Here is a 25,000-nt window from a genome sequence, read left to right on the forward strand (position 1 = left end):
ACCCTTTCCATTGCTATAACTCATTAATACATATGATTAAATAAGCATCTTCTTTCAATAATTTTTTTTAACAAAGCCAAAATTCTGAAAATTTCGAATGCATATATTTTTTTTTATGGGGAACGTTTTTGTTACACATTTATTGAATTAAAATAAATATATGAAACTTATAAACACAAAATAGAGTTTACTGTTCATGATGTGTGCTTGCCTGCCCCTGCTATGCACTCTCCAAATTTCCCAACTGAAAACCAAAAAAGTTTTATCTTCGCGCTAGTCCACAAGTGTCCAATTTTTGTACAATTCCTGTTAGACAAAATGTAACTTTTGGTAAACTTTTACTTACTTTCCACCTGATCTAAAGAGTGTACTAAGAGTGATAATACAAATAATATAAGCTACTTTAAGATATATAAATAGACTTTTTAAAATCAATGTAACATTTATATTAAAAACACCTATGTAGTATGTGGGGTAAATGAAGCAGACAGATGTTAATTACGATAATTATTTCAAGTTCTTAACTACGTGGAGTTTGACTTTTCACTGTTATCCGGAAAATCGATCAATAAGAACTGAAAATTACAAAAAGAAATATATAAATTTTATTTATATATCTGGCAAGTATAAACAAGGGTGAATCGATTTCCTTTAATATATAGGAGTGTACATTTTCCATAAAAAATGAGGGGAAAATATTATGCTTTGTCAATGTAAGTACTAGTATTAACACTTCTTAGTTATTGTAGCGAAATTCGAAAATTGAACTATTGAATTTCAAGTAAAAACCAATAGTATTTTTCGATATTTGTCGGGCGAAGGTTGGAAGTTTAAAATGATACCGATCTGGCAAAAATCTGTGACCCGTGTGAGACATACAAACACACATACATACATACAAACATACATACACACATTTTCGCTTTTATATATATATAGATTTGTGCCTCACACTACTCCTCCAATAAGAGGGTAAAGGTGATTACCAAGTGATTGCTTAAGCTTCAAGGGGTTGCAAAGGATGCCCTATGCGACTCCTTCCTACTGGGATCGAGTAACAAAGTAAGGTAACACGGAGAGCAACGAGTAACAAAGATTGTGCCAACCATTCGCCAGTACTTCTTAAACACAACTGGCCACTAGCCAGTGATACGTTCCTTTTATAACAAAAGATTCGTATATAAGACTCGTCCTCTTAAACACTCAGATTGGAATTCCACCCTCGAGGCTGGTGCCATCACGAAAGCAATCCTCTTTATTTTTTATTTTATCACAATATATATATATATATATATCACCTTTTTGGGAAATTTTATAGTTCAAATTTTCAGCGATTATTGATCAGAATGTAACAAATGAAGGCTCCTTGGAAAGCTAATGACCTAAATTGTGTAGTGGGCTATGTGATATTAATCCTTAAGGATTATTTGATAATGGAAATATTTATAATCGTACTTCCAAAAGAGGGGAAAAATAACACATGAGAAATCAAGATTCCCCTTGCTGTTATTTCAAATCATTTGAAACCATAGCAGCAAGTTCTAGTCTCCTTTCCATCAAGGCCAGAGGTTTTGGGAAAATATTTCAAATGATCTACACGTAAAAAAAAAAGTTATAATGAAAAATGTTTCACAGCGATATTCGGAAGCTAACAAATTTAGCTAAATTTTGAAGTTAAATAAATTCATTGAAAAATTCTTTGAAAGATAAATGTTAGCTTTCTGGGCATATTTCAAAGATAATTAGTAAAGTCTTAAGATATTGAATTAAATATAAAAACACCTTGTTTACACAAAAAGGAAATAGCTTAATTACCCCCCAAAGCGAGGGATTCTCTCTTCACATAATCACTACAAACGAAACATTTTCTAAGTGCAGAGTTTACGGAAGCTCAAAATATCAAAAAGTCCAAAGACTATTTAAAAATGACGTCAGGTAGTTGGAGGGAGATAAGGGGTACTGATTTTCTTCTTTTTCCCCAGCTGTACATCCTTACATTCCTATTGTGAACGTTTGTACAATTGTTACCACTTTTTAATTTTTTTTCTTTGTTCCTGCTTTTAAATTAAAAATAGAATATTTTACAAAATTATTTAAAAATCATATTACGTCGAAAGTTTTATGTTCATTCAAGCAAAGAAAATATTTGAATCTTGCATATAAAAATTATGCGAAACCTGTATTTTAAAAAAAAGTAAAAATATTTTTTTGATTATAATTTTTTGTGTGTAAATATTAAATGAACAATGCTTAATTCAATGATAATATCGGTGGTTCAAGAAATTAATTTTTCTTCCAGTTATATCTAATTCATTAACATGGACTTAAGGGGCTTTTTTTGTAATGTTCATGAAAAAAATAATTTTAAACGATATAAGAAATAATTTTAAAAATGCATGTCTAAATTAAAAAAAATATAATTTAAAATATATTAAAGAATCAAAATTTAGGTGCTCACTCAGATTGGCACTTATGGCAATAAACAAAATTAAATAAAAACTTTTATCGTGTACATACACGGAATGAAGATAGTATATTCCAGAAATTACAAAAATCACAAAAATTGATCAAGTACTTTTTTTTAAAATTATTTTGGAAAAAACAAATTTGATGTTTATTTTACCGATAAGTGAATGCTGACGTCATTTTAATAATCAATTTTGTTTTTAATTTACATAAAATGATCCTTCTAAAATAATGTTTTCCTTTTTGTAAATATTATGTTCTGAAAAATATAAAAAAATAAAAAATTACACGTTATGTTAATAAATTATTGTTTGGTTTTAAATCGTACGTTTTGGTTGTCTTTCCGGCATTATTCAAAAATAGCAAAAAAATTGAATGAAAGTCGGTTGTCTTCCCTTGATTTTATCATCATCAGTACTTTTTCCAATCTTATGGTCACGGAATAAAATTTGATTTTCTTTAATAATAAAAAACACTACTTGATCAAATTATGTGATTATTTGAATATTTTATCTTCGTTTCCTGACTGGTACGTACATCATACACACTTTTCTATATTTTCTTTATTTTTTATTGCCGCCATAAGTACAAATCTAAATAAACAACTAAATTTCTTTGAAATATATTTACATTACATGGTAATATCATAGAAACCAGATATTGAATACCGTACTTTGGGATAATTGTGTCAAATCCGGGAGTAATTGCGCAAAAAAAAAGTGCGCTTTATATGCGTAGTTGCCAAAAGAGCACATTTTAGCTAGTTGGCGCAATTACCTCAGACTTGGCGCAATTACCCCAAAGTACAGTATATATTCTACATGTTAAGTGATATAAGAAATAATTTTTTAAATGTATATCTAAATTTACAAAAATATTATTTAAAAATATTATACAAGTTTTAAACAATAAAAATTTATTTAAAACATATTTGCATTACGTGGTAATTGTATGTAATGTTTAACAATTGGTTAAGAAGTTGACGGATGAATAAAATTGTATTTTAAATCAATAAAAGTTGTTGATAATTGTCACAGAAAAAAAAACAATATAGTGTTTAAATATTGTGATTATGAATAATCAGGAGACAAGTGACCGGATGTGAAATCATACCAGGACAGTAAACCGTACAAATTAAATAAGCTGGCAAATGATTTTAGTGAATTCGATAAAAAGAGTTTACAACTCGTGAAGGATAGACGTATTTACCTGACGGTGACGACTTTGCCAACATCCATTGACATTCCATTAACTTGTCCAATAAATATTGATGCTACAGCCTCATACAAGGCGGTGCCATCCATGTTCACTGTTGCCCCGATTGGGACAACAAATTTAGTTATTCTTGGATCGACTTTATTTCTCACTTCAAGGCATTCTATTGTCACTGGAAGCGTGGCTGAACTGAATAAAATGAAGAAAATACAAACATATTTAAAGCTGAGTTTGTGAACATTTAAAAAAAAATAAGATGAGTTTTGTGACGTTTTTATAAGTATCTCTTTTTCTCCTACTTTTATTTTGTTTATTACTAAGGAGTCACCACTTACGAGTTTTAAATGATAGTCCTCTAGAGGTTAAAGGTTCAATCTTTACTACAGGCAAACATTAATAATATTAAAATACTAATTAATTAAAACTTCTACTTGATCATGGTTGAGAGAATGGGAAAATCTAGCCTCGTGGGTTAATTAAAAGATTCATTTCTAAATTTCATATAGATTCCCGAGTTTAACATCAACTGGAACCAAGATGAGAATACTAGTCTGAATAATTCAAATAATACGTAATTTTGAAAATTCTGAAATATAAATATACATTGAGATTTTTTTTAATAGAAACGATGCTGTTCTGAGATCAGTTAGAAATCTATGTTTTGTTTTAAGGAAGCGATCCGATTTGAATGGCATCAGATAGGACACCATTCATCTGAGATAATAAATAAAGTTTATCCCTATATATATAATAAAAATATCGCAGTTTTTCCTCTCTGGACTAAAATACTGTAGGTTTACAACAACAGATGGCACATACAAATTTATGTTTACGCTATTAACCAATATCTTAATTAACTACAGAACGACATTTTATACACATTAATTCGTTATGATAAACCCTAGATTTAATCCCGAGAGTGATATCATCATCATCGCACTCACTTACAAACGAAGTAGTTCCCAATTCCCCCCTAATCACTAAGTCCTCCCACCATTCCCCATCGACACCGCGAAATTTTACACAAAGGGTACTTATATTAAAACCTTACCCTTCATAACCGACTCGTAAACTCATACACGTAGACTTCACTTTCCATTCCTCTAAACAAAAAATAATGAGATTTCCCTCGGTATGTTCCTTCTTTTTATGATTGGCTGATACGTGTCATTCTCCAATTCCAGAATGAAACTAATCTCGGTATTTAACGAACGCTTTGACAACGTAAATTTATTGTCCTTGCTTACCGCTATATAGATACAATTACATTTTAACTGACTTCGGCAATCGCACATGCGCATCTAGCGTTCTTTTTTGAATGGGTTTAAATAGATTATAAAACATAACGTGATATCGATTACGTCTTCATGAAGAAGTGGATATTGGGGCCGCGTTGTAACCTATGAGTTTCATGTTCGCGCCTATGTAATGGATTGTTTTTTTTGGGGGGAGGGAACTTTTAACATCTAAACAGGGTTATTTATGTGATTTTTTTTTTCGCTAGCTTCTTCTTTATTTTTCTGTTTTTATATCTTTTTTATCTTTCCATGCTTTTTTTTACGCCTCGCCCTTGCTCGGTATCCTTACTACACCACCTCTACACACCCGAGCAACGCCGGGTACCCCCGCTATATAACGTGTTTCCTTATTTTCATTATTCAAAACACAACGAATTCAGACCGTCACAATTGTGTTTAATTCAAACAGTTTTATTTGTTGTTTTTTCCCTTTTCATTCATTTATTTTTTTATTATCGAAATGAAACGAAAACACAAATGTGTTTTTATGGTGTTTTCTTTTGGCTTGTTTTTTTTTATTATTTTTATTTTGGTTTTATTCATTCATTTATTTATTTGTTACGGTGATACGTGTAATAATTGAAACCAAGTATTGCAGTAATTAATAAAAATAATAATAAATGATAAATACACAGAAGAAGTTTCGTTTTATTTCCTTAGGATAGGATTCCATGTTTTCGTTTTTAAATAAATTTCTGCTTCTTAATAAAACTTTGAGACGAACTATTTTAGTTGTGGAGGCCGGTAAGAAACCAATCAATATTACTACAGCTTCAACAGCTAAATGGATGCTTTTATTTATTTATTTATTTATTTATTTTTCACCTCTCTCCACTCAGGCTGCTTCCGAGGAGGGGGCACGCTTCCACCAGGCAACGCCAGTTAACGGGTACTGCTAGTTTAGAATAAAAATAAATTTAAATCAGCGTGTTTTTTTTTTCATCTCCAAAAATACCCATCAAAATACATAAACAAATTTAATATTTTGCTTTTACACAGCATACACAAGATTTTTGCTACTCGTTTCTCTGGTTTTATAAAAGTTCTAAGATGTTTTTACATAAACAAATTCGTCGTTTAAATGATGATGCCAATAAATATTTATTAAAGTTTTTGTTATTCATTACTTGTTGCTTTCATGTAAAAACATGTCCAAATTGAATGCCCATGCTAGACTCTTACGATTGGATGCCATCCCTTACAGGTTACATAATCACCTTTTATACCCTCTATCATATGACAAGAAAGAAAAGGTTTTTCAATTAAATTTAATTTAATCATGCTAGTCATTACTTATTTAGGCATAAGACCACTCGAGGATAAGGATTAATTAGATTATCAGGCAGATGATGAACAATACTATTAGAAACGATGTGTGGAATGGGCAGAATTTGGTCACTTAGGAGGACGCCAAACAAGTATTTGTTAACATTGGACTTAATGTTGTAGTCAGTTGAGAATCATTTCCGTGGTATTGTGGATAACGTTTCAAAGCAATAAAAAGAAAATAACTTCTGGGGTATCAGGAGTTATGATCCAGAAGGATGTTCTGGATCTCTGAAAATCTACAAAACAGAAACATGTGTTTGTTTTCTATCTCCTCTTAATCAAAACCCATCTGACTAACATACCGTAGTAATAATCGATATTTAGCACATATCGATTACTTAGCACATATCGTTTATCAACTAAAACATTGCGTTTCACAGATGTGAAGTTGGAGGAATGAAACTCTGTTCTTGAAAATTCCGTTTGGTTTCAGGTACATAGAGGAAGAAAGAAATTTCTTGGCAGTAGTTATAGATTTTTTGCTGCAAATATTTTCCAAAGGGAGTGGGAGAGACACTATTTATTTCACGACGAACATCAAGTATGAAAATAAAGATAGAGTAGAGAAAAACTTGTAATGTTTCTTTGGTAAAAAGAGGTTTGCAGTTCATACCCTCAACTAGATTGCGAAATCGGTTTTGTACTTTGTCAAATCAAGAGAGTGCTATCCACTGCACCTATTAAGATATAGCAGCAGTACTTAATCATCAGACGCGTCTGACATACAGCTAAAAGATTGCATCAGATTCAAACAGTTTCTGGAGCGATAGAACTATCCAGCCATTTTTCAGCGACCTTTATAACAGATTTGATGCAGGACTTTTATTTTGGGTTTGGAATAAAAAATCAGTCCTAGAAGCAATGGGTTTCCTTAAGGAGAGAACCATTCATTTCAACTAGCGTGAAACGAAGATTCGAACATCGGTGGTTTCAGTTAAATGAAAGGACATCTTTGAGTGCACTTACCTTGAACTTGTAGCTAATGCTGTGATTAATGCTTTCAGCATATTGTACATATATATGAATGGGTTTTTCCTCACAATAATAAAGTATAAAAGAGGAAGTATAATGAATCCATGACAGATTAATCCGACTAAGACTGTCACACAATAAAGACCAAGTCGTTGTATGATTATTTCTGGATCCTTCATTTTAATTACTTGAGTGGCTATCAAGAAGAAAATGCCAATCGGTGAATACCTGTACAGGAAAAAGGAAACAACAAATGTCAGAGATTTTAATAGCTACTAGATTGATTGCATTAGCACAAAAATTATGTCAAATAAACAATTTAGCTATTATATAAAGAATAAATGTCTGTTTGTATGTCCTATTTTAAATGATCAATCATAATTTACTTTTCCTCTAATTTCATTTTCAAGAATCATTAACAGTAACAGTTGTGTGTGCATAGGGAGGTAGTTATATGTTCTTTTTGAGTTGTTCACAGTCGATTTCTTTAAAAAAAAAATCTTCCCAAATTTCATTGATGACGTCATTCCTCACGTGATCATATTTTCCCCACTTTCAATTTTCCATTTGCACAGTTATGAAATCTGACCCCTTGATCCCAGTAGAGAACCGCCTGCCGGATTGTTCTTGGACGTCTCAAATACCCCCGGCCCACCTACTTACCTAATATGGAAAAATTTTACTTGAATAGATTATAACAAGATTATAACAAGTACTGACCAAATGACAAGTGTGACAAGCATCATGGAAGCATCGTAAAGCGAAGTGAAAAAATCTAGCAGTGGCTTTCCTTTTTCTTCCAGGCGGCCAATAGTGACTCCAAAGAAAATGGAAAGGACGACAATTCCAAGCATGTTAATTCCGGGAGAATTCTTCACCTCAATGTTGTATTCTGAAAAGTAAATAAATCTTCTTCGAACTTCAAGATTCAAACAAATAAAATAACATTATGAATGGTCATATTCTAGAGTGTTTTCCTCATTATAATTGTTATGTTATGCTGTACACTTATTCGGGCACTTTCACGTACCACTAAAATTTTGAGAATTAAAACCTGGGCGCTTAATTTAATTAAATAAGATAAACTGTTCTTAGTTCGTGTTTCATGTCTTTTAAAATTCTTGTGTCAGTTGATTTTCTTACGTCCGTTCATCTATAAGTAAAATGCATTTTAAAATATTTTAAGTAAGATTATCCATTAGCTTATCTGAACAAATGACGAGTGTGACAAGTCTACTTCACTAACTTATATAGAGGGTTTAGTTTGAAATTTCTGAAAAATTACAATGACAAAATACGAGAATAAAGCCAGAGAGGCTTTATCTGTTCATAGATTTGTAACATTAAAGTTTGAAATAGTATTTTTATTAGTAAGTATATAGACTGAATATATTTATCTTGGGAGGACACTGCCATTTTTCCATTTTCAACTCTTTTTCTTAACATGTAAAACCTCAGTCCCATTTAGAGATCGACTTGCTTGTTTTGGGCACTGACATACCGGACAACAATGAGAGATGTACTCTTAACAAGGAGCACCTTTTAACATACCCTTTACAACATTTAATTTTGTTAATTATTTCTCTTTCTGGACCGTCCGATGGCCATTGTACTAGGTTCTGTGTGGATGCTGGGAGTTTAAATCCGTTGAAATGTTTTGAAAATAAAATTGTAGATGAAACTAGTAGTCTGAATTATACATGTAATATTAATTCTCTGGAACATTGCAGCAAAGTTTGCACAATCTACAACCTCATCTCTTCTGAACCACTATTGTGTAACTCTAGTGGCAAGTAAACGTTAAGAAAAACCGGAAAATAATTCTGGGATAAGCAAAGAAAGACTGATGTCATGTCAGTTTTCTTCCTCCCAGAATACTTGCATAAGCTAGGCTTAAGAGTCTAGTTCACTCTACTATTTAACCCATAGATGGATGAAAGTTATGTGGACTCATACTTTTCACTAAGGTAGTAATGGAAATAATACAGTTGACAGAACTCGAACACGGCAAGGAATAGAGTTAATGTTTATAAAGATAATAAAACGATAAACACGAATTTATCTAAAAGCTGGAAAGATTAGTTGTCTATATAAATTCAGACTTCACTAACTGTTGGGCTTGTTAACTTTGGTTAAGCCGACATCCACAATAGGTAGTCAAAATGTGAAACCATCAATCTATGGAAAGAGAAAAGTACAGGTCCGAGCCCTGTGTAAGCCCCAGTTTTCTCTTTGTGATATTCTGTGCTTATTCTCAACCTCATGTGCCATATGGGCTAAATTGACCATTTATCCATGCATAAAAAGAGTAAACTATAACATAATGTGATACATAATATATGCTTATATATATATATATATATATATATATATATATATATATATATATATATATATATATATATATATATATATATATATACACGTTGTCTCTCCGTGTTGTCTGTTTGTCATAGTATACAATTGAAAACCAAAAACATGCCAAAATAAAATAAATTTTACCAGGTAAAAATTTAAGAAAGAATCTAATGTGGTATTAATTTTATATTTTTACAATAATATCATCAAGTATGATATCATGCACCTACTTTATTTATAATTTAAACATCGAAAATTTTGGGGGAAAAAAGAATAAAAATAGTAATATGGGGTCCAAAACGACAAAAAAGGAGTATACGGAAGTCTCCCTTCATTCAATGCCTAGTGTATAAACATATGAATACATGCATGCGCATGTTTGTATGTGTGCATTCGCATCTCCAAACTGGACGGATAGCTTACCTTTTGTTGTAGTATTATCGTCAAGAAGCGAAGTATTGTTTTCATCTGTTTTGTCAACTAATTTCAGTTCGGTGGTTTTCTGGATAACGTGTAGAAAAAAAAGCACAGATTAATTATGAAATAATTTGACAAGAATCGAAATGAACAATGTTTTAACTTTAAAGTTGTTATTAATAAAATTAAATAGCATTCAATTTCAACTTTATGAATTTTAATTCTTTTTGAAGCAGCTTACCTTTGACAAACATGCTGCTACCAAATTATCTGGGAAGCAATTTCTGTTAAATATATTAAGAAAAATCACGATTAAAGATCAAATATTTCCAAACGTAATTGGAAAACTTTTTTAACACATTCATAAACAAAACATTAGAAGATTAACAAAGAGAAACGAAATAACAGCTTCACACTTGTTCACAGAGAAAAGATTTTAGTAGAGTGTTAAAATTTGTTATAAATTTATTGATACACTTATTGACTGTGATACGAAGCCTACAAAAGTAATGATATTCATATATTATGAACATATAAAATAGCGATTTTCATCGCAACTCAATCCCCAGTTTCCAACGTATCTATGGAACAATTCATTTTTCAACAAGTCAATGGAACAATTCATTTACTACTGCAATTTGTTTTGTTTGGCCAAGTAACTTCCAATTTGAAAAATTTGACCAGGGCTTATAACGGACCTAAAGAAGGTTTGGTTGACCTCTTCTCTTTTAGTTTCCCGAGTTCTTTCGTTATATGCTGCATATCGGCCTCAGTCTGCGACAAAAAAAACAAAAAACAAAAAAAAAAAACAATCAAACAAACAAAAAAAAACAGCAATCTATTCATTTTGGGAAAACGTGCTTGAATAACTGCTGGGTTCATTAGTTTGCACATCTTTTTATAGAAAAACGCGAGCATGAAAAGTAATATGGTTAAGCTTAAACATGGAAAAGAAAAGAACAAGATATTCAAGTAAAAAAATATGATAAATTTATAACTTGAAATATTAAGAATTGATTATATAATCTTATAAATTGAATTAAAAAAAATCCTAATGCTGCAATATTTTAATTTATAACTTTATTATATTTTTACTAGAACATCTTGTCCTTTTCTTTTCCATGTTTAAGCTTAACCATATTACTTTTCATGCTCGCATTTTTATATTGTAATCCATGATTTTTCCAGGCTTCCAATAAATTCACTTGTTCTTTGTTTAATTTCAATCTTATTTTTCCCCCCATAAACATAACATACACATATGTAAAATAGTGGACGGCACTCGTCTGCTTTCATTCTCTCTATTTCACTTGTTACTTCTCTTTTCGCGAAAGCGGTGAATTAGTAGCAACACTAGTCGCTGAAGCGGCATGGTTGCTATAGAAACCAGTCATAAAAATCGTTGCTCACCAAATTTTTACGATTTTAAACACCAGTAAATTCATCATAACTTGTTTTACTGAAAAAAAATTGAAATTTTTTCCATAATATAGCTGAAAAGGTGTATTATAAACTGTAATAATTGTTTGAAATTTGATCGAAAAATTAGTGAGCGGTGAAGCTTTAAAGCAGTTCTAAATGACTAAAACTGCCACTTAACCATAGATTCAAACACTGCCGTGTTTGAATGATAATGGACCAACACATCGATGAGTATCACTTAATTGCCAACTAGTGCATCCAGTTCTGTTGCAGAGTATTCCAGTTTTCTGATTTAAGACATATTTTGGTGGGTGCAAAATCTTTCCTTCTTGGAGTGCAATGTTTTTCTTTATCAGTTCAATCAGTTACTGTATAAACTGAAAATATTGTTGATCCATAATTGGTTTTAGAATCATGTAGCAATGCTTTTAATGGATGTTGGTAAATGTTGTTGTTCTGAAGTAAAAATCGCATTGGCAACAGTATGTGACAGCAACAAGGCATATTTGGTATAATTGTGTTTCAACCTCCACCATGTTGGACAATCAAAATAAAGTGATGACGTTAGATGAGCCAGGAATTCAATGTCTTGCGATGTCTACATCTTGAACGCAACTGAATTGAAAAGGCTGAGAGTGTGCATGTGCAGTGATGTGCTATCACCTGATCCATGTCTGTGCAAGTTTGGATATGCCTATTTCAGCCAACCGAATCACAAATTATTACTACACAAGAGATTGTGTATAACATACAGAAGAAATAGATAACTTTTACAAGATTAACAAATTTTTATATTAAACTAACTGTAAGAACCAGACATTGCCCTGGTGAAGCGGCTGTAATATGTTTATAAATATTAATTGGAAAATACCTTTCATTTACTGGTTAAAAAATACGGCGGCCCCGGCTGAACACACAGAGTAAAAATATAAATAGAAAGAATGAGATATGTGGATGCTTATCAATGTACTTACGCGTGTCTGTGTTATTTGTGTTGATAAAATTAGTAAAAATGCATCTTATTTACTAATAAAAATTAAAGAGGAAATCATTACTACTACGTTCCAAAGAGTTCTTTATTAAACAAAATAAATTTTGTTTCTTTTAGAGAGCATTTTCAGTTTGTGTGTATTAGTGTTCATGGAATACACACACACACACACACACACACACACACACACATATATAAGTTTAGTGGCTATATTTAAATTCTGAAAAAACAACATGTAGACACATATATTCGAATTAAGAATTTATTGTTTGACAAAAGGAATATATAGAAGGGGTTATGTTGATTTCCTTAATTCATGGATTTTCAATAAAGGCTCATATCATCAGAGGATTATCACCAGAAGCCAGTCGTCCAACGCATCATTCTAAATATCATCTCCCGGATTATTTTGCTACCCATACCATTGATTTCGAGGTCCATTGCATACATAATTCAATGCTAAAATTCTATTCCCCACGGGGATATATACAATGGAATGGTATATCAATTCTACATCTGATACACTAAAAAGATTTTGGATTACATCTACCAAAACACACTCAACACACCAACGAATATGGCTGCCCCGTATACCTTTCGGAAAATCAATAAGTAATAACCACGCTTTTTTGTTATATGGGACTACTGCCTTCTCCCCTGGACCAATATTCTGCCTACCTGGATTTATAACCCCGGAGGTCATTGTACTCCTTCCGATAATGGACTACCCAGGTTGTATCAAATTCCCTTTTCCTATAATTATTTCCATATAAATATCATTCACCACTTAAAAAACTATTTTCAATATTTGTGCTGAAAAGCAAAATAAGTATCTATTCACAGCTGAACATTTTGCTAACCGCATTTCATTTCCTCTGATGCCTTTATTGAAAATCCATGGATTAAGAAAATCAACATAACCCCTCCTATATATTCCTTTTGTCAAACAATAAATTCTTAATTCGAATATATGTGTCTATATGCTGTTTTTTCAGAATTTAAATATAACCACTAAACTTATATATTGCTCTATGCTTAAATATTGAGCTTCTCCTTTTTGGCTGGAATCGCCCTTCAAGTAATATCTATTAGGATCTTTCATCTGATTTCTAGTCTAGTGTCTTATCTGTCTGCATAATTTGTGTAAATAGGATAAAATGCGTTTTATTTACAGGTTATAAATTAAAGGTGAGATGTTTTGTACGAATGAGTGATTATTCATGGAGCCAAGTAAATAAGAGAAAGGATGTTATTTTTAAGAGAATCTTTTTGATTTGTGTGTATATACTTTAACAAATCACGCATTCACATAGAAGAATGCGTTAAGTTTATAATTGATAACGTGGCTGCAGTAATGGCCAAACATAAATATGAAAATAGATGAATCAAATTAGTAACGCAAGGCACTAAAAGTCATACAACGCATGTCATAAAAAGATGTTACATAGCATTCAATAAATATTATAAGAAAAATTAATGAAAACAAATAGTTAGTGGTAAGATGGTGGTTATTCTATATAACTTATTCATATGTGTTAATATAAATTATGACTGTTTTATAAAATAGCCCTACTTTTTATACTAATGGGTCACCACTTATCAAGGCCCAAAACCACTCGAAGACGAGAGTGTTAGTTTTTATGAGCGTTGAAAACAATGGATAGAAAGAACAAAATTTGAGTACTTATGATTGACAAGTATTTGTTAACATTGGCCTTAAAGGCGACCATGTTGCAGTCTGACGGGAAGAAGTCATGCTGTAATATGTTTCACAGACGAGATATTTTTGGAAATAGCATCTGTCCATGAGAATTTAACAGATTAACGATATTGTGGTCAGCCATATTTACAATTTCTATACTGGAAAATATCCTCAGATATTTATATTTATATATTTTTCACAGAAATGGGTTTTTTAATGGATTTGTTTTTAATATATATGAGTAGAATGAATGAGTTATGCAGGTAAGTATCAAGGTACGATAAAATCATCAATCATCCAATAATAATGAAAGTCACTTATATTGTACGAAACCTGTCCGTCAAGAGTGAGAGAAGTTTACTTGTATAATTTAAGTGAAAAATATTAGAAATAGTTGTTCAGAATGAAAATTACTGTACCTAATGTTATGAGGTTCAAATTATGGTAAGGAAAAAATAAAGGTTAAATATTTCTTGTAAGTAATAAATAAACTGAAGTGGATATAGAAATATAGTCTTCTTTTTTTAATTAATAGCATAAGCTTATGATGCTGTTTAGCTAAGTATTTATAAGAAACTGAATCTAAAACAATTTTTATTTTACTTTTCATAAACGATGAGGACCTGAATAGCCAAAGTGAAATAATGATTGGGAAGATGCATTGCTATATATGTCTAACTTCGATAACCTAATCGACTTTATTTTATACATTAGATACGAATTGATCAAACTATTTAGAAAGTTATGTAAAACAAGCATTTAGTTTTAATTGACACAAAGATAAACTATAGTTTTTAGAACTTTGAAAAAAGCAGTGACAAATATAGACAGTAGCAAAAATCTATTATATAAACAAAGAAGTCATGCTGACCAGAGATAAAGATGAAAATGCTTTAGTCGCAATCATACGTCATGGTCGTTGAATAATAGAAAACAAACTATCCAAATATTTTAAAACGGACATTAGTGCAGAAAGGGTGCAATATTTCGTATTAGGAGCAGGAAATTTAGCTGAAGTTGAATCATAAATCGTTAGAATTCATACTTAACTCTAGAAAAAATTGTCAAAAATATCACATTTTCAAGAATTTTAAATTACTTACATATATGTAATACAGAATAAAATTACACATGTAAACACCTTATGTAGACTAGAGTTTGATAATGAAACAATAGGAAATAATAAAAGTTATTATTTATTATTTTAATTTTTCGTTTTCGTGTCTGATGCTGAGATTAGATGTTTCATAAATAATTTCCAACTTCAACTGTTTTATACTATTTTGATTGTGCTGCCAGCTAGGATCAGGTCGTCATCAACTATTCGCCCTCCATGTCTTAAGTAGCCTATAACGTGACTCTGGGCTATTGACATTGTAAATATCCTTTGGAATGTTTCGGATAACTGACGATGGGTGATCTGGTTGTATCAGTTGAAACATTGTTGTGTAACGCAATTTCTCATCAAAACGTGTACAGTGAGAGCGACAATTTTCTTCGTCCAATGTACTGCAATTAAGATCATATTGTTTGATGTTTGGTCGTCGATCACATCTTAGAGTCATACAAGAGTACGGGTCAGTATATACTTTTTATTTTTTTTACATGCGATTTGATGCTTGCATTTTGTATAATTATCAACAGCTGTCTGAAGATTCCTCGTGTAGCAAATATACATTGTGTAAAAGTTGTGTCCGTTCATCGATTGGAATAGATGGATTTATTGTCACTTGAATCGATTTCTGTTTCCACGAGAGTAAGAGTGTGACAGTCGCTGCAGAAAATTTTAGTACCGGACGTTTGTAAGACCTTTTGTGACACCAATAATACATTGAGTGGAAATCAGTGTAGCACAGAAATAAATAAAAATCCTGCATTAAACAAAAATGTACAGGGAATAAAAAGCAAGGTATGGAACAATTGCATAGGAAAACTGACACAAACTAACCTTGGACAAGAACTGACACGTTGAGAAAATCCTAAGAAAGTACATTTAACCATATAATGACTTACATCACGACATGAGAGCAATACAAAAAAAAACGCTAAAGAAGCAGATTATTATACAGATCTAAGCTGACAACCCAACTCGATCGAAACTGGAAGGCTCTATTTTCATTAGCTGCTCCACTAAGATATAGGGGAGGACGACACTTCGTTACTAGGATTATTCCACTTGCTCTTAATCCTCTCTTTATAATGTTGAGTGTTTCGCATCAAGTACCACTTTCGTAAGTCTTTGGTATGACTCAAATGAGGATTGAACCCCGGTCTTCCTGCTCATTAGCGAACACTTATCTTTATGCTAACTGAACTAGTCGCTATACAAAAAGATACTTAAAGTAGGTGTAATTAATTCAATTTTTTTAAGGCAAAAAATGGAGTACTGAAAACAATAATCATAGACAATGCGCTATAAATTTAGCAAAACGAAGCTACGTTTATGGCTGAAACATATTGAATTCATTCCATACAAAACATCACCTTACAATCTGTGATCACATGGGATGGCAGAGATAATAGTACAAACTGTTAAAATGCTATTAAATATATTCTCCTAATGTAATGAAATCATGGAAGCCTCCATGTCAAGATTGTGCCCCAAAATTACTGAACGATTCCACATGCAGAAACAATGCAACATTTTCCTGTGTTAATGCTACAATAATTCAGATCTATCAAGACTTCTACCTGATCATGGCTGACAGAATGAGAGCATGCAACCTTTATAGATTAAATAAAGGGTTCCGTTCAAAATTATGTGCAGATTCTTGAGTCTGACAGAAAGATTCTCAAGTTCAACAAGATACACTTAAAGAAAGTCGGAGATGACATTGGCCGAAACATTATGAAAATAACACTCAAGGTAATACACTAAATGTTTTACTAAAAAGATGTAATACTTTGTTCCACACAAAATTGTTAGATTTCCTTTTATTATTTCACCAATAATATATATATATATATATATATATATATATATATATATATATATAACACGGAAATTACATAATTGTCGATGCAATAATTTATTTCAACCTTATGGTATTTTCAAGCATCTAAGCTAGACAATTACATTTTGGATACTGAAATAAATAAAGAAAAGGAATCGGGCCCCGACAGTCAAAAACCAGAGGGGGTAGTAGTAGCAATCCACTTAATACATTTTATAGAGAGGGTGGGAATTAAGTTAGTATGGGAGGGATTTTTTTTTAAAAACAACAAGAACATTATGACACTTAAACGACTGTCCGGTAACCCGACGTAACAACACACACACACACACACACACACACACACACACACACACACACACACACACACACACACACACACACACACACACACACACATAAATATGCACGTTCTTACCCGTAAATGACTTGACACGCGTTTACTAACCTAGGAAGAAGAGGGAATAAAATGACAATCGGCTGCGCGTAAGGGAAAGAGAAGAAGAAAGAAAAAAGAAGAAAGAGAAGAGAGTGACCATCCGCTGCCTGTCATATGATTTAATTTAGTCTAGACTCTCATAGAAAGGATAGAAAATGAAGATTATACGCGCGTCATGGAGTTAATTTAGTCATGGAAAATAAGTCTATTAAAAGATATATAAAAAAAAAGAAAAAAAAAGTTATATACAAAGTTTTAAAACTATCTGTATGTTTTCATGTTAAAATTATTTTGAAATAAATATTATCTTATAATACGTTTAAATTTTCTATATTACATTTGTAATATATTACTATGAACTGAAAAAATTGATTCTTATGTAGTTAATATTTTATGTATTTTTATGTAATTAATTTTATTGGTGATTATAGCGGTCGTTGTTATTTTGCTCACTAATATTTCACTTCCTAATTGATTAAGATGCAGAAAATTGCATTATTAGTCGCCCCCAATTCCATAGGACGTATTTAGTTTCGGTTAATATATAGTTTTATTCATTCCGTACACAAAAGTACTTTCATGCACGCATAAAGAAATAAAGAAATAAAATAGTTATTATTTTAAAGTTTTGTGTTAATTCATATTAAATTTAATAATGTCTAGTGGTAGTATTTGATCTTTTTGACTTATATCAGTTTAATAACTAATGTATTATCTGCAGAAAATTAAAAAAAAAAGCCCTCCCATACTAACTTAATTCCCACCCTCTCTATAAAATGTATTAAGTGGATTGCTACTACCACCCCCTCTGGTTTTTGACGGTCGGGGCCCGATTCTTTTTCTTTCTTTATTTCAGTATCCAAAATGTAATTGTCTAGCTTAGATGCTTGAAAATACCATAAGGTTGAAATAAATTATTGCATCGACAATTATGTAATTTCTGTGTTATATTTTTATGTTATTGCTCTGTTTACCACATTGAGCTCTCATACCCGGATTTCCTCCTGGAATTATTCCATTATAACACCATATATATATATATATATATATATATATATATATATATATATATATATATATTAGTTGATCCATATTCATTTCATAAAATGCTAAAAATGTGATAATTATATTTATATATATAATTCTCACTCCAAAACAGGGACTGTTGTCCCAAACAAGAAATTTATAATATGTATGTACCATTGCTAATCAAAAATGTTTGTTCGCATTTCATAAATTCTCATTGTAAATTACTCAATTATCCAACTAATTTAAGGTCAATTTAAAACAAGATCTGTGCATACATAATCCTAGCATACTAGGACTTTTCATATATATATATATATATATATATATATATATATATATATATATATATATATATATATATATATATATATATATATAGAGAGAGAGAGAGAGAGAGAGAGAGAGAGAGATATAGATATATATATAGATAGATATATATAGATATAGATAGATATACTAGCAATATATATATATATAGAAAGATAGATAGATAGATAGATAGATAGATAGATATACTAGCAAACTGTCCGGCATTGCCCAGTCGTAAAATACACTTAAATATGATATTTTGATTAATACAGATTTCGTATTTATAATTACAATAGCTGTACTCGACCACGTGTTGCTGTGACTTAGTGGAAATGGGGGAAAATGCTGAGGGTTACGGAAATGCCCCCTTCCCTCTGAAATACTCAAAGGACACCTGTTTATTCCTTTATCACGTTAATCTCATCGAATAGAAACATAACAATCAGGAGTTTAAAAAAAAGAAAGTTTTTTAAAATAATATTTTTATGATTTTTATCGTTGAGTTTGATGGTTTTTATGGTTTTATTTTTTTGGCAAATGTAACAACTGGAATAATCTGGCTCAATCACAGCAAAAAAAAATACTTCGCGCCCTCCAACTTACAAAATGAAACTGGAAATGAAATGCAACGTCAATTATTTATTAATTTATTTAGTTAGTTAGTTAGTTATTTGTTTGTTTGTTTGTTTCTTTGTTTAATTAGTATTATTTTATTGTTGCACTGTTCTTTATTTAGGCACGCATTTACCAGGAAAGAACGAATTACTATTTCGTTATCCTTTTTACGAAAACGAAATTATTATTTCTAGTATTTTTTCCATGCATACCTGCTCGAATTACTATTTCGAGTTCTCCTGACCCTTGTGTCTCACAATTTTTAGTCTGCTAAAATTTTAATCACGTGATTACGGTCTAGTGACAATAAAATAAACCATTCATGTAATTGTCACTTGTTATGGATTTAGCTGAATACGGTCGGCGGGTGTTTTGTAACTATTCTGTAGTTTCACGTAACAATTTAATAAGCAAAAAAAGAAAACTTGAATGTATGTATAGGGAGTTTATTATATAAACTTGGTGTGGGGCGATTGACCTAACGAGTTTAAGGATGATTGAAATTCGTAATTATTAATAAAATCCTGTATAATTTGTTCTAAAAATGAAACGGAAATGTTAATTTCGTTCCGTTTTAATCATTCAGTTTTTTATTGTGCTCCCCCCAAAATGGAAGTAATCGAAAGTGTAACATTCAACAGTCGTTCTTTTCTGTATATATATATATATATATATATATATATATATATATATATAATAAAAAAATCTAAATATCCCCCCCCCCAAAAAAAAAGGGGAAAGAACAAAGCAAACTGCGATAGTTGGCTATAATGTAAATACAGGGTGACCCAAAAAACAAAACAAAAAAAAAACAAAAAAAAAAGCTAAATGGAGGCCCTGCTGTAGAACGGAGAAAAAAAGGCCAAAGACCCTAGTGTTTTGATGTGATGTTTTGAATATAATAAACTAGTTATGACCAAAGTTTCATTTCATACGGACAAAACATTAAGAAACGGGGCTTAATTAGAGTTGGGGCCCGTTTTTTGGGGGTCACCCTGTATATGTATGCATGGGTAGTGGCTGACATTAAGGTGACGTACTGTTCGTTAAGTAAAGGGAATGTAGTCATTCCAATAATCCATGAATAGCAGAATGGGTAGTGTCAGCCAATCACAACGTGAGGATTCAGTTCTGTGGAGATATTAGTATTTTTAGTGTAGAAAAGGGGCCTGAAATGCTATATGTAATAGGAATCTACCAATTACGTAGGAAGGGGTATAAATTTAAATCCCCTGTGAGTATAAATACGCGGTGTAAGTGGATGACGGTGGTAGTACTTGTCGATTAGGGGGTGAAATGGAATCTACTTCCTCTGTAGATTATGATGATAATGGCACTCCTAGGATTAAATCTATTGTTTTAATATTACGGATTAATGTGGTTAAAATGTCGCTCTATAGTTAAATAAGGTAATTGGTTATTGCATAAACATAATAAATTTGTATGTGCCACCTGTTGGTGTAAACCGAGGGTATTTTGATTGAGAGGGGAAAAATTGCGTCTCTTTTCTTAAGGACATATAAATATATTGGACCCAATATATAGTAAGGATTTAAAAAGTTAAAACATAAAATGACTCGTGCGTCATCACCGAGAATCAAAACCAAGACGTTTAGCTTACGATTAACGTTCTCCTTTGACGCTAATGCCTGATCTATGAAGACATGTTTACGGCAAAGGTAAAAGTTAAAACATGAACCAATAGCTGTTACATCACGCATACATATTTGTAATGCCGTCGTTCGACCTTTATCTGGTAATTTAATTTAATTTTCACACTTTAGCTACGATTTTCCCCGGCTAAAACCCAAATATAAAGTTTCACATGGGTTTGAATACTCCATATATGAAGTTTCATGTCTGTAGACCAAAATCTGACAGAGGAATTTGGCAGGCAAAAATTTTTAAACAAAATATATGCGCATACATAAATATATAGAAAGAGTTTTGTGTTTACTATAAACTTTTTACACAGATATTACGCAAGTATAAATCATGTAGAATATCTGCATGAATATAATTACACGTAATTGTTAACTAAAGATGATTATCCCATAAGAAAACCGAAAAAACTAATAAGGAATTAATTAAAATGAATATTTAAGAGAAAATACAAATTATCTAGCTCTTTTGCAGATAAATGCAATTCAATGACCCGTATATAACAAAGTTGTATTTTTTTAAATAAATAGAAAAAAGGGTTTTAAATATGAATATCTATACACAAAATACCAAAATTTATAGGAGTTATATATATATATATATATATATATATATATATATATAACTCAAATAAACAGAAGTTTATAGAAGCTAGAAATAATTGTAAGAGAGTGATAGACACAGCTAAGACAGATTACTCTGAAACCACTAGAAAGCGCATCGAAGCACAGAAATTAGGAACCCGGGATTTTTGGAAAATCTACAACAGCGTAGTTAATAATGGACAGTCAATTATTCCCCCACTAACAAACAATCATGAGGTTGCTTGCACGGCAACTGACAAGGCTAATCTGCTTGCCAGTCGGTTTGCCTCAAACTCCACACTGAACTCGATACACCACTCACTCCCTGATTTTCCTCTGCGAACAGACGCCACACTTGACGATTTGAAAATCACCCCTTCTCAGATACATGCTATTATAAAAAACCTAGACACCTCAAAACCATGTGGACCAGATCTCATCCCGGCTGTGCTATTAAAAAAATGCTCTGCCGAGGTTGCTCCAGTTCTGTCCAAACTTTACAATAAATACCTTAACGAATCTTGTTTTCCCGACTGCTGGAAAACCGCCTCTGTGGTACCAGTCTTCAAGAATTCTGGTGAAAGAACTGACCCACTAAATTATCGCCCCATTAGCCTCCTCCCGCTTTTCGCCAAAATATTTGAGTCCTTAGTTAATCAAGCCCTAGTCCAGCACCTAACAGCTGCTAAACTCCTGACTGACAAATAATATGGATTCAGGCAAGCCCGTTCAACAGCAGATATCTTAACTGTAGTTTCTGAACGTATATACCGTTCATTGGATAAAACAGGGGAGGGTAGAGCGGTGGCCCTTGATATATCTAAGGCTTTTGACAGGGTATGGCACGATGGTCTTCTAAGGAAAATTAGATCATATGGAATCACTGGAAGAATTCATAATGTAATTAAATCCTTCTTAAGTAATAGAAAAATCAAAGTTGTCCTCGACGGACATACATCCAAACAATATGACATAAATGCGGGAGTACCTCAGGGGTCTATCCTTGGACCTCTATTATTCCTGATGTTAATAAACGACCTCCCTGATAATATTGTTTCGGAGATGGGTATATTTGCCGATGACACCACTCTCTATAACAGATATGAGGGGAAAACAAATGAACACATATCCAAGGAAATGGCAGAAACACTAGAGGACGACCTCCAATCCGTAGTGGAATGGGGACTAAAATGGTTGGTCACATTCAATGCTGCTAAGACTAAGCTTGTTTCCTTCAATAACTACAAGAAACCTTCTCTACCACCAATAGCAATGGCCAAGAACACATTGCCTGAAAGTACTTCTTTTAGACTCCTCGGCCTAACGTTTACAGGGAATATGAACTAGAATAGATACATTGAGAGCACTGCTGCAAGGAAGGTTGGCTCCCTCTACCGTGCTAGAAAACTACTTACGCCTGCCAGTATCCTATACCTCTATAAGGCAACCATTCGCCCATGTATGGAGTACTGTTGTCACATCTGGGCTGGTGCATCTGCTTCTTGTCTCTCGCTCCTGGACAGGGTTCAAAAAAGAGTCGCCAACCTGATAGGTCCTGAACTGTCATCTAGGCTTCAACCTCTGTCCCATCGACGAGATGTTGCATCCCTCTGCCTGTTCTACAAATACTTTAATGGTGAATGCTCTGACGAACTGCAAACACTTGTACCTCCCCGACGTAACTATCCCCGACTAACCCGACAAGCTACTAAGTCTCATCCCTTTACAGTAGGTGCAAGAAAGCCTTTTACTCCAATAGTTTCTTCCCCAGAACTGCGGGTCTTTGGAACTCCCTTCCGGGATTCTGCTTTCCCAACTGCAATGATATGCAGAAGTTCAAGTGTAATGTTAACAAACATCTTTCTACTCTTCTCCCTTCATAATGACCCCGCTAATTAATTCCCTAATAGTAGCCCCCTGCTTCAAAGTGGCACTGTGCTTTGTTTGGGGTGAAAATTGAAAAAAAAAATATATATATATATATATAGAAAATAAAAAGGAACAAACCTTATTATGTGTTCATCAACGTTTCGTCTTTATTTCGAGACTTCCGGAAGTCTCGAAATAAAGACGAAACGTTGATGAACACATAATACGGTTTGTTCCTTTTTATTTTCTCTATTTTGTCGGAATACTATTTCCATTATTTTCATCATATATATATATATATATATATGTTAAAAAGTTAGACTTATATCTAAGTAACCTACATCTAAAACTTCAAGTGTTTAGACCCAAAATTGGCGGAGAAATTTGGTAGAATCTGCAAAGAGCAACTTTGTCAACTTTGACCTCTTGACAGCCAAATTGTCGCCCAAAAATTGATGAAAAAGCTTGCAGCATGTCTGAATACCCTTTATGTAAAATTTCAAATGTTTAGACCCAAAATTGGCTGAATAGTTTGCTAGAGACCGCAAAGGTTAAATCTTTTGAACTTTAACCCCTTGGCAGCAAACTTTTCGGACAAAATCCGATTAAAACGTTTGCCCTATGTCTGAATATACTTTATGTACAATTTCAAATGTTTACACCAAAAATTGGCTAAGTAATTTGGTAGAAAGAGCAGAGGTAAAATTTTTTTAACTTTGACCCAAACTTTGACCATTTAACATTTATTCTTTTGGGCTCAAATCAAATTAAAAAATTTGATCCATGTCCAAGTAACCTACATTTAAAATTTCAAGTGTTTACACCGAAAATTGACGGAGGAGTTTGGTTGAGTTTTCAAAGGTCAAATCGTTGAACTTAACCCCTTGACAGCCAAATTTCTGGCCGAAAGCCGATTAAAAAGATTTTCCCAAATCTTAATACCCCTTACGTCAAATATATAAAGTTAGGTATGAGTGTATGTTTATATATTTGCACGTCCATAGGTTTATATATTTATATAAACTGACTTCTAAAGTAATTAACCAATCATTATGGATTTTGGGGCACAGTTGCAAGACGTAATGGTGGTTATATTTAGTTTAATGTAGTCTGGCAAAAATGAGGCGGAAGCCCTTCATAAATTCAGATTCCTTCGATTTTTATGAAATTTTAACAATAAGACATCAATTAATAAATATTCTCTAACTTGCAGCTTCTTTGGGATATTTTAAAGGGTTTTCAGAGTTATAATACGGCCACAACATCCCATAGAAAATTCAGATTTTTCAGAATTGCATTAGATAGTTATTTAATAAAAAATATTTCTAGAATATAATCAATGGATACCAATTGAGCAAAATTCCTTGAA

General features: G+C 32.0%; 1 protein-coding gene across 8 annotated transcripts in view; it reads right to left on the reverse strand.

Annotated features, from left to right (window-relative positions):
* LOC145257294 (excitatory amino acid transporter 3-like) overlaps positions 1 to 25,000 on the reverse strand; it is a 147,595-nt gene that overhangs the window by 54,876 nt on the left and 67,719 nt on the right. For all 8 annotated transcript variants that reach the window (XM_080115653.1, XM_080115654.1, XM_080115655.1 and 5 more), the window contains 5 exons: positions 10,297 to 10,339; positions 10,062 to 10,140; positions 8,001 to 8,172; positions 7,275 to 7,508; positions 3,676 to 3,870 (listed from right to left, as the gene is read on the reverse strand). In XM_080115653.1, coding sequence (XP_079971779.1) covers positions 3,676 to 3,870; positions 7,275 to 7,508; positions 8,001 to 8,172; positions 10,062 to 10,140; positions 10,297 to 10,339 — 723 coding nt within the window. The remainder of the gene's footprint in view (positions 1 to 3,675; positions 3,871 to 7,274; positions 7,509 to 8,000; positions 8,173 to 10,061; positions 10,141 to 10,296; positions 10,340 to 25,000) is intronic.

Source organism: Euprymna scolopes, chromosome 3 (assembly GCF_053919585.1).
Source record: "Euprymna scolopes isolate OS-2025 chromosome 3, ASM5391958v1, whole genome shotgun sequence".
Lineage (NCBI taxonomy): Eukaryota > Metazoa > Mollusca > Cephalopoda > Sepiida > Sepiolidae > Euprymna > Euprymna scolopes.